The 11546-nt window shown below is 54.2% G+C and overlaps 1 protein-coding gene across 1 annotated transcript; it reads left to right on the top strand.

Moving 5' to 3' along the window:
* The first annotated feature begins 4875 nt into the window (after positions 1-4875).
* Positions 4876-7195, top strand: LOC149810677 (phosphoglucan, water dikinase, chloroplastic-like). The gene is made up of 5 exons (XM_089994153.1): positions 4876-5432; positions 5721-6119; positions 6351-6441; positions 6528-6607; positions 6742-7195. The coding sequence occupies exons 1-5, from the start codon at positions 4876-4878 to the stop codon at positions 7193-7195; spliced, it is 1581 nt and encodes a 526-aa protein (XP_089850279.1).
* Positions 7196-11546: the final 4351 nt, after the last annotated feature.

Genomic DNA, 11546 nt, shown 5'->3' on the forward strand with positions numbered 1-11546 from the left:
ATATCAAATTGCCTGAGCTCGAGATCTTTGTGTGCCACGGTTGCCAGGATCATCCTCATGGTGCGGTACGAGCAGACAGGGCAAAAGTCTCCTGAAAATCTAGTCCCTGTTGCTGCTGATCTCCGCCTGCAACTAGGCGGGCTTTGTACCGGCCATCGCGTTTGCGCTTGAGCACGAAGTGGCTGCGCAGGGCCTGCCTTTGGCAGAACGCAAGGCGACCACACCCCGTACTGCAAGCTACCTCCTCGTCAGTCGCCTGCTGCCATTTCGCGGGGTCAGGGCGGGATAGTGCTTCTGCCACTTGGGATTTGGCTCGAACTCGACAAAGGGTGGCGTCTCCTCACCCTGGTCACTCGAGGACTCCGCGGAGGCAGCCGCAGCTGCCTTGCAGGGCTGCAAGGGCTGCATGCCGAGGCGGCCAAGGGGCCTTCGCAGCCTCCGGCTGCTCCCCTAACCGTGCCGCCCATGGAGCGCGGCGGCGTACATGGGGCTCGGCTCGCTCGTTCTTGCACCTTTCGCAGCCTCGCTGCCTTGCGTCGTTCACCCTTCCGCTTCTTCGCGGCAGTACTACGTTTGCTGTAAGAGATTTCTGCTGGTGGAGACGCCCAACGAACGTGGCGCTCTCCACTCGCAGTGTTGGAGCTTGGGCCCCCGGGCCCATAGCGCGGCGGGGGCACTCCGGCATTTACATGCAGGGCGCGGCCCGCATGCGTTTGCGGCAGGTCACGCTCGGCCCCTCGTCCTCGCGCGGGCAGCTCCCCGCCCTCGAGCCCTTTCGTGAACTGCCGGGTGGACGGGCGGCTCCTCGACGGGCTGCTCCCTGACAGGCGGCTCGCCGACGGGCGCAGGCTGGACGGGCGGCTCCCCGCCCTCGAGCGCAGGCTGCTCTGCATCATCTCGCACGGGCTCCTCCTCAGTGTCATCGTCACTGTCGTCTCCCCCACTGGGAGGAGCGCGCATGCTTCCGTGAGGGCGCCCAGGAATCACATGCGGAGCCGGCCCACGCTCGTCGAACAGCACCGTTTGAGAGTCCCGGACACTCCCATCGTCCAAGAGCACGCGATAGATGTTGGAAGGGGTGCAGCCCGTGGCAAACCCCAACAAACGCCCTGGAAGCGCACGTGGCGCCAGCTTTCGCCTGCCGGTAGTGCGAGGCACCTGGACCCAAGCCCGGCAACCAAAGACTCGAAACAATGACAGATCCGCCGCACGCTGCGAGAACCCCTCCAGCGGCGTTGCCCCCAGCACTGCCCTTTTGAGGGCACAGAGTTTTTCTTGGCGCAGGCATACAGAGCAGCATCACCCCAGCGCTCCTTGCCGAGGCCCGCGTCTGCCAACATCGGCAGCATGGTGTCCAAGAGGGTCCGGTTGACCCTCTCGGCGATGCCGTTGGCCTGGGGGGTGTACGGGGGAGTGGGCTCGCACTCGATGCCGCGGGACTGGTACCAAGCCAGCAAGCTGGCTGTCACCATGTACCCCCGCGATCGTGGCGAACTTGCTGCACGCGCGAGTCAGTCTGCGTCTCGAACCGCGCGATGACCTCGCGCACTGTTTGCGCGGTGTCACTCTTGTGACGCAGGAGGACGATATGAGTGTACCGGGTGGCTTTGTCTGTGAAAGGGGCGAAATAGCGAGCGCCACCGTGTCCTGCCGCGGCGACTTCGAAAGTGTTCAAGTCCATGCGGATGCGGTGCAGCAACCGGACGGAGTGCAGGCTGGGAGGCGGATGCGGGACAGCGACCAGCTTGCCGGCAGCACAGGGTTCGCAAGCGCCGTGCTCATGTGCCTGCATGACTTGATCTGCGGTAACGTCACCTAGAGCTCCTGCACGAGCCAGGTCAGCCAATGTGCTGAAACCAGTGTGGCCCAACCTCCTGTGCCACAACCTTGCGGCTTCATGCGCCCGTGCGTCGGCGATGGCTGAGTGGCATGCATGATGCGCCTCGTCCAGCCAATACATGCCCGCCCTGTGAGTAGCAGTGAGCACGATTTTCCGTTGCTGATTCAAGACGACGACGTGTGCATCATGGACATCGGCAGCCGGGTCAAAATGGATCGAGAACCCTTGTGCAACGGAGCGATTGGTGCGATCATTTAGTATGTGACCCCACTCGAGGCAGTTGTAGCAGAGCGGTCCTGAGTCATCGCCTCAAGACGAGCCTCAAGTTCAGTCACACGAGCTTTCAGCTTTACCTTCCTAGCCATCAATGACCCTGCTGCAAGCTCGTCTTGTGGCCATACGGCGTCCTGATATTCGTGCTGGTGCGCGAATTCACCATCTATGTTAGGGCGCAAGGCCTCAACGGTGACCTGCCGTGGTTGCACCAATCCTCCTCGTGATGGTCCAAATAACCCCCAAGCTGGGCGTTTGCAGGCCCGCACCCTTCCTCCCCTTTGCGCTCAGGTACTGGGCTGTTGGACTGGGATCCCATGGACTGGGCCCTTGATTCGGGATACACTCGGCAAACGAGGCCAAGTTTTATCTGGAGTGTTTAACGAGTTTCGCCAGGTGGAGCACAGTAAGCTGCATTCCCTGACGTCCATGCCTTTTGGGAAACGCGGAGCATGTGTCCAAGTCTGGCCAGTTTGCGCCTGTGTATAACGCTGAATGCGGCAGGCAGATGGTTACACACGTGGAGGCGCTGCACATGCTTGAAGTTCACTAATGACATGTTCCAGTGTCCTCTACTGTCTCCCTCGGTGCTCCTGTGCTGGCTTCAGTTGGCAGCACAGGGTTGCACCAATGAGAGTGTTGAGGGCATCATTGACATCATCCAACCTACTAAACGGTCTGCATCATGCCGAGGAGCTCCCACCAGTTCATGCACAAAGCGCTTGACATGTCTGGATGTCTTTGGCTCTACAGTCATTCAGGACACGTTTGCTCGAGAATCGACATCCTGGTCCTATCTGACCTGATAGCTAATTGTCTCTATACGGCATCATCCCACCCTCCGAGCATCACGACATGCTCAACCCATGAGAGTCAAGTGTCATGTTGGAAAACCAAATATTACAGGTAGCAACGCACAACATCCAGATCGTACACTGGACTCTGAAGCCGAAGAATCAGAGTCGATCCATACATGGCAGATGGTCAAAGCAAGCACAGCGTGGACGTGCGAGTATGGAATTCTAGAAGTAGCTCAGGCATATCCAGATAAGATGACTGTTCCTGAATCTAAACAAAATCATCTTGAGTAATCCAAGCTGCAGCCTCATCATGGCTGCGCCCGCAGCTTACAACCACCAACTCCCGCTGGAGCGCAATCCACTGATGATGCGATCTACAGTGGCGTCCAAACCACAATCAATGTCAACCACAGTGACTAGGTAATTCCCCTCATCAATGCTAGGCTCTTCCAATGCCAAGAGCTGGCTTTCAAGAAGACAGGGGTTCATGAAGTGGCCCTCCCTGCCGTTTAGTCTCGTCGCGAGGACTGCCGGGGAGCCTCTGAGATAAATAAAATGTTTGATGACACCTGGCGGGTGGGCATCCATAAGAAATCGTCTGTAAGCCGTTTTCAACGCAGAACAGGCCAATATGGTCAATAAGCCTGGGGACCGCGGCTCTGTGAGACTGTGTTCCTCTTCAACTCGCAAGACATGGGAGTGCATGGCATGCAACCATGGCCAACGGTCTGCGTCCGTCAATGGCACACCTGCAGAGAATACAATGAGCTCAACTGTCCCATCCTGCTACGTGCTACACTCCTTACTACCGCGCCCGGAACAGTGCCTCGACGACACTAGCTTGCTCAAGGGAGGCCAGTCGCTACCTCTCTCGCACTGCACCACGACGAAGGGAAGCAAGTAGCTTGCTTGAAAGAAGCAGCTCTAGATGGCCAGATGTAGATACAAGTCACATGCATGTACAGTGGTCCCTCAGTATTTCAAAGACATGGCAACGCGCACGTGATAGATCATTGACAGCGGCGAGCACAGACATGTCACACCTGCTTGCATTTTCAATTTCCTCTCGTCGGAATGAAAGCCATCAGCGTCCAGGGTAATCACTCGCACTGGACAAATTGCACGTGCACGCTCGCCAAGTGCCTTCACAACAGATGACTTGCCACTTCCACTCACGCCCATGACGACAACAAACTGCATGGCAGGTACGCCAGCATGTAGCCGACTACTTTATTACGCTGTGGTTGATGGTGCGGCGACCACGGCTGAACGTGCAGCAGCAACTGTACTGAGATGATGATTGTTCATGCGGCGAGGTGCTTCAGGCTTGCAGTTGTGTTCGTGAGCCATAAACAGGCGTCCATTATTTCGCGCTAACCCCTGTAAAGGCATGGAGCTCGCGAGTGCAGATTGCCCATGCCCCAAGGAGCAAAGCGTATTTGCGTCGTTCTCTTGAGCGCTTGGGCGTTTTTTTAAGCCCGTTACTACATCGGAATCGGCAGTGTGCGGGCGTAATGTGACAATTATAGGGGTTGTCTATCTACCGACAGCGTTCACGAAGACTTGACCATTTCAATTCAAGGTCGCCGCGATCCCGTTCAAACGTTCCAGCGCAGCATATATACGGAAGGTCTTCGCAATTTACCACTCTTTGCGTGCATGGCACTGTTGTTTCAGGACAGTGCTGCTTGTGATTGGTAGTTCCGAGACTATTCCAAGAAGTGAACGACCATGCTTGGGCACAACCATGGTTTATTGGGAATTCGTAGGTGTGCTCATCACAACGATATACGTACATGCTTACTTATGTGCACATATGTGTGCCTGTGCTTGTTGTTTGACTGGATTCCATGAGGGTTCACACATGTTCAAAGTGCAACGCTATAAGCATTTTTCTCTCTGGTGTTGATCAAAGGGCTCATTTAATTGTGTATCACATGCAGATCCCTTGGGACACGCCGAATGTCCGTCATTCGCCACGCCCAGGTGTCGTTTTCTGTCAAGAAGCAGGTCGGCTGGGGAGACAAGGTAATTGTGGTGGGTGATCCCAAGCCGCTTGGTTCCTGGAAAGTGGACGGAGCAGCAGTTCTGCAATGGAACAAGGATGATTTATGGACAGGCTCTGTGGAAATTCCTAACGATTCTGACGTGGAGTTCAAAGTGGTGCAAGTAAGCGGTCACGGTGAGACACAGTGGGAGAACGGGGACAACAGGAAGATCCGTGTTGACTCCACGGATGTCGCGATTCACATGGAGTGGGGTAAAACACATGAGAACAAGAACTCTGCACCAAAAGATGCCGAATCGAATGGGACATCGTCTGAAGGCGACTTGGAGCCGGCGAACTCCAACGGCGCCACATACTCTGATGACCGACTCCCCCACACCAAATGGCAAGGCAAGGATATCAACTTCATGCGCGGTAACGACCACACCAAAGAAAGGCGTGGAGTATGGAACAAGGATGGCCTTGAAGGTCCCATCCTTGACCTGGTGAAAGGTGACGAACGAAGTGGAAGGTGAGTGTCGTCTTTCCTGTTGCCAGCCGCGCTGTCATTTGACCACAGGAAACCTTTTGTTACGCAATCTCGAATGCGCGTAAGTTTGCCGAGGAGACCAATCTTGCTGTCTGCAGGGCTGTCCTCCGTTAGTAAGCGTCGCCATGATCGCGAGACGTCATTTCACCAATTCAGGGGTTGTTGCCTGCTTTTTTGGATGCTTACTGCATTGATATGAAGTCATGCCAGTTCATATTGCTGCTCATCAATTGGCTGCTCACTACATTGACATCCATGCGTGGTGTTCAGCTGGCTTCAAAAACTGGAGGTCGCAAAGGGTTTGGTTGTCGACAAGTCGACGGACATGCGGCCCAGTCTGGATGCCCTAGCTCCACTGTACATCTACCTTTCCTGGATTTCTACTGGCAGCATCCAGTGTGTAGAAGGGGGTGGCCATTTCCGGCCCAACCGCCATGCCGAGCTCTCCAAGGTCATGTTCCGCAGCGTGGAGTGGGTGTCTGGAGACCATCGCAAAACACCCTTAGAGCGCCTCGTGGCTCGCAAAATGGTCGCCAAGTTGCCCTCATTCAGTGAGGCGTTCACGGCCACGGTGCCCCTTACCCGGATCCGTGACATTGCACATCGTAACGACATCCCGAGGGATCTCAAGGCTGAAATCAAGCACACGCTGCAGAACAAGCTCCACAGGTGCGTCTGACTTGCAAGGTGCAGCGAATGATGCCTGCAGATAACGACCGTCTTTGCCTTGACAAGGCCCTTGTGGCAAGCACGCATACGCATTACCTCATGATGCAGCTTGAATTTTCTCCGTTGCAAACGCTGGTGATCCGATGTGCCTTGCATGGCGACTGTATGCAATGACTGGGCATCGATGACAATGCCTGAATGATGTTTGTTGTTGCCACATCTTGCTTCCAGTATGCTGCTGTGGGTTAAAGCCAGGAGACTAGGAGTTGGGCTGGTGATGCAGCGACTGCTGATGCTACTTGCACCGCAACTTCCCGGATCTGTGGGTTCCACGTTGATAGTATTCTTGACTTGGGTTCGGGGATATTTTGTGACAACCAGAAGTTGTTGTTATTTTCTGCCAATCAGGGTTGTCCGCTCTCGCCTGTGCTAGATGATTGGTTTGGGCATCAGGAGCCGCTCCCATTCTGTCCTTTCAGCGTTCCCAGGCACTTGCGTTGCTTAGACACGTTTTGGTCCCATTCCTAGATGCGTGATCCAAGCTGCTAGCCTGGTACCTCGAGATATGAGCTTAGTACCCTGTAACCTCATTCAGTTTCCTGAGCTGGTTCCGTTGATGCAGGAATGCTGGGCCAGAGGATCTCGTCGCCACCGAGTTGATGCTGGAGAAGGTGACCCGCAACCCAGGAGAATTCAACGACTCGTTCGTCAAGGAGTTCAAGATCTTCACGGAAGAGCTGCGAGACTTCTTCAGTGCGGGTAGCCTCACATTCATGCTCGAAGCCGTGCAGCCAGCCATGGATGACAACGAACGTGTCGCCCTGCAACGTTTCTTCGAGGCAAAGGCTAAAGTGGACAACGCCGGCGCGTCTGCTGACATGAACCTTGTCATGGACGTGCTGCACAAGCTTACCACGGTGCGCGCTCTTGCCGCACATTGCTTTCCTCTACTGCACCCTCAGTTAGTGTGGCAAGCAAGGAAAAACATCCTCGTTGGTATCATGACGATGCATCTTTTTTCAAGACCACATTTTTGGTATACTCAACAATTCACTTCCTGTGGGCACCAGACATAGGGCCATTTCAATGTCAAAGCAAGTGCATGAGACGAACCGTATGTCACTCATGCACATGGCATGAGGAGAGCCGAGGTACCAAGGGGTGAGTTGCAGTATGAGATATCTACTCGGCTGTGCGCCTGAAGGGCTACCCTCAACTTGTGACACTCTGGCCTTTTGTTCTCTCTCCTTCTCTTATCATATTTCATTTGGATTGTTGTTGTGACATAGAAAGTGAAGAATCCAGGTTTGTAACGTTCTTGAAATGATCATGTTATGGATGCCACTAGGTAGACACACTCAATGGCTGACAAATTGTACACATGGAAGAAGTATTATGTTCCATATAGCCGGTAGTGTATGAGGCCTCAAGTCTGAAGAAGTACTCGTGTGACATTTACAGAGCCTTAGCATGTCAATTCACAAAACCTCAGGCGGTTCACTTGTGAGGCAGCTATCTAGCCATGTAGCAGGGACAGATAGGATGTCAAGCAGGTGCAGAACGTACGAGTCAAAGATACCTTATAACTTGCATAGAAAGACATGCTCTGCTCAGACTAGAGCACACATACGTATCGCTAAATGTTTCGAGGAGCGCGCATGTCGTAGGAAAGTTCTACAGTGCAAAAAACATGCTCCGTGGAGGTTTGAGGAGTCAAAGATATGGATGGTTTGATTGCCGAACTTTCAAAAGGGCATGCCCTGAGGCAATCACCGCCCGCGCAGGTCCGAGCTACTCTCATGTCTAAGCTGTCGAGCGGACTGCGCAACGACGCCCCAGAATCCGCAATGGCCATGCGGCAGCGCGCTCGTTTGGCGGAGATGCGCTGCGAGGACTATGCATACGTGACGCTCTCCAGGGTGATCAATTTGCTCGATGAGCAGGGTGGTTCGACTTTCCTGGTGGGTGCACGCGAGGAGGCATGGGCGCAGCCGATAGGCGCCATGGTGCTCTCGATCCGCAACTGCGGTCTGTCCGGCTGGAAACCCTCCGAGTGTTTTGCCGTTGAGACCGAGCTGGAGACTTGGCAGAAGCTGGGTGTCACTGGAGACAGAGTACGCATGCCCGTGCAGTCTTCCTCACTCTAGTATCGCCCATGGCGTGTAATACTTGGTGGCACATAGTGCCCGTCATGTGACCATATGTGATGGTAAACCCATTCACAATGGCACTCTTTTTGGTGGCGGAGCAACAGTATGGTCCCTCCTCAGCCTTACCTCTTCGTGCCACCAAATGTTACACGACGCCGCGTCGTAGCTTTCGTGCATCCATAGAATTTGGTTTCGTTGCACTCCATAATACCTGAGCATAAGGTCTCATGGTTCACTGAGCGTTGTAAATGTATTGCCAAGGTGCTACAGTCGACAAGCAGTTGCGTTTGCTGAGTATTGAACAAGGCGTTGTTGGATTCAGGACCAAGTAATGCGGCTGAAGGCATCCTTGGAGCGGACGAAGCGGTTGACTGATGAATACGCCCAGGTCATGCTGGACACCTTCTCAAAACCAGCCATCCGCCTTGGCCAGGCCCTGGGAATGCCCCAGGAGGTGCAGCAGGTTTTCACAGAAGCCGAGATCAGGTTCGACCATGCTGTCCTCTGCGACGATCAGCACCACGAAAATTGTGTCTGAAGCGATGGCACTCAACAGATGTTGCACATCATGCCAAGAATGGTGTGGTCAATGTCTTGTTGTCTGGGCGTCAGTTGCGGAAAGATTAAGCCATGCGTCCTGGAAAGAAGTGCACAAGTGATGAACAGCCGCTATCACTTGCCTCGGTGTGTCAGCAAGAGAACAGTGAAGAGCCGCACTCACTTGCCTCGGTGTGTCAGTATGGCATAGAGCACTTTTTATACATGGTAGCAGGTCAATCCTCCTAAATCAACTTGCAGAAGCCTTATGCTCCTCATTTCTTGATGCTTGCAGGGCCAACGTTGCCTTCCAGCTGTCCAAGCTGACTACAACGCTGCTAAAAGCCGCGCGCAGTATCCTCGGCTGTGGGGAGTTTGACCCTCTGGTTACAGGTTCAGCAATTGGGGAGCTGGTTGCTGTGGAGCAGATCAAAGCCGGAAAAGAACTTGCCGGCGGTCGGCCCTGCGTGTTGCTCGTGGATCGAGCGGATGGTGACGAAGAGGTGTGGTTTCAGTCGCCTTGAGCAAAGCAAAGGATGCAATGAATTGCTGACAATGTGATTTGTTGCCACCACGAGCAGTGCGAGTCGATATGCAAGCCACCCAGCCTGCTGATTACATCCGAAAGCCCAACCTGAAGGTGATGTATCTTGTGTTTTTTTACACAGAGAGATAGTATCACCATACATGCATCTTGTACTAATCGATGACTAACTTCAACATCGTTGCCATGACGCATTGTGCAGCTGCAAGTGTCACCGTCTCAATGACACAGATGCGTGCGACTCCCAAGTAAGAGTATGATTGACCGGCTGTGCAAAGCGGTGCAGGTTGCGACTGCTGGAAAGAATATCCGTGGCGTCATTCTCTGCCAAGATCTCCCGCACCTGAGTCACCTGGGCGTGCGTGCGCGACAGGAGCGCGTCACATTCGTGACGTGCACCACCCGGGAAGTCATCGACGCAACCGTGAGGCCGCTTATGGGCAAGCAAGTCGAGCTTGTCGCCGACGCATCGCAAGTGACATTCAAGCCAGCGTCCAGCTCCAGCGCGCCTGCTGAAACAAACTCCAGCAACGGCAGCAAACCTGCAAGCGCAGTGGCGCCGGTAACCGGAGTCGAGAAGGTGACAAAGGCCACGGTAGTGCCCCTTCGTGATGCAACAACTGCGGACTGCGGCGCCAAAGCTTCTGCGTGTGCCAAACTGGCACAGGCCGCCACCAATGCTGCTCCAGGTGCGGGCTTTGGTCGTGTGGTCACATTGCTGTTTGCCCTTTAGGGATCGGTTTTGGACAGCTTAGTGCCAGGACTCATCACATTGAGAAAGCGCTTCATCAGCGGAGATGCGCCAAGTTATCATGTTCATGTCTGCAATCGCATGGCATGGTGTGAGTTGGCAACTCCGGGGCACAAGCTTCGTCGGCAAGCATAGTTTGTTGTGACCGGTCAATGCACATCGACAAACACCAGAAACCTTTCATGCCTCAGAAAAGCGCCTCATTTCTAGGGTGCAAGAGTCATATCAGTAAATATGACAGCCAAATCAGCTGTGAAAGGGCCAGGCATGATGCCACAAGAAACTCTTCTTTGCGCTCACTCCTTATCCCTCGTCAAAGCAAGTGTGCGAAGACTGCTGTGACATACACATGCATTGCAGGCGCAACTCAATGTGCATGCAGCCATGTCTGTCCCATTCATACCCCCACCAGGACAGATTTTCTTTGCCTGATGGGGCAGGCACGCTTGCTTTCACAAGCAGTCCCTGCAAATCGATGTCGATCCTGAAGAGCTTACAACGTGCAGGTGCAGCGTTCTCTGCGGCCACAGGTGCAGTGCTGCCATTTGGCTGCATGGAGGTGGCAGTGAAGGCAGCTGGCAAGACGTCGGTGTTTGACGAGCTCCTGAAGAAGATGGAGACCTGCCCCGTGGATGCGCTGCAGCCAGTGTGCGACGAAATGCAGAGCCTTGTGATGCAGTGCCTGCCAGACGCCGCCACACTTGCAGCCCTGCAAAAGGAGATTCCTGGCGCATCCATCGTCATCGCGCGCTCCTCTGCCAATGTGGAGGACCTTGCAGGCATGTCCGGCGCGGGACTTTACGACAGTATCCCCAACCTGGAGCTCGGTTCGTCTGAGAGCCTGTGCCAGGGCATTGTCAAGGTTTGGGCTTCACTGTTCACGCAGCGCGCTGTGCTGAGCCGCCGTGCCGCAAACGTCGCGCAGAAGGATGCATGCATGGCAGTGCTTGTGCAGGTGTGACCCAGCATCACCTCCAATCACCTGTCATGTCCTGTCAGGACGCTGTGATGTCCCTGTGATGTGGGCTGTGTGGCGTTCCAGGTGCGCCGCTCCTGGTGTTTTTAAGAAGAACCTGTGTTGTTCACAAAACTACAAGCTAACGAATTTGTTATAGCAGTGTGAGTGCCGACACTGATGTGAATGTATCAGCAGCTCACACAGTTGCCCCAGAGATCGCAACATTCACATCATTGTTGCCAAACACTTCTATCCATTTGAGGCATTCATCTCTGAAGCATTTGTATGAAAAGCAAGGGGAGTGAGAAGTCTTTTTGTTGCGAGCAAGCATATAATCAAACATTTCTAGAACTACGCATAGAAAAGAACCTTTCAAGCAAGCATTGTTATTAAGGCACAGGTGCTGTTCCCTGTATGAGAGACTCAATGGTAATGGAGCACGCCTGATCCCAAACCCGTGGTACCATTCGCATCGTTTCTGTAGGAG

This window comes from Nuphar pumila, unplaced genomic scaffold (genome assembly GCF_984573655.1).
Source record: "Nuphar pumila unplaced genomic scaffold, dmNupPumi1.hap1.1 HAP1_SCAFFOLD_230, whole genome shotgun sequence".
NCBI lineage: Eukaryota > Viridiplantae > Streptophyta > Magnoliopsida > Nymphaeales > Nymphaeaceae > Nuphar > Nuphar pumila.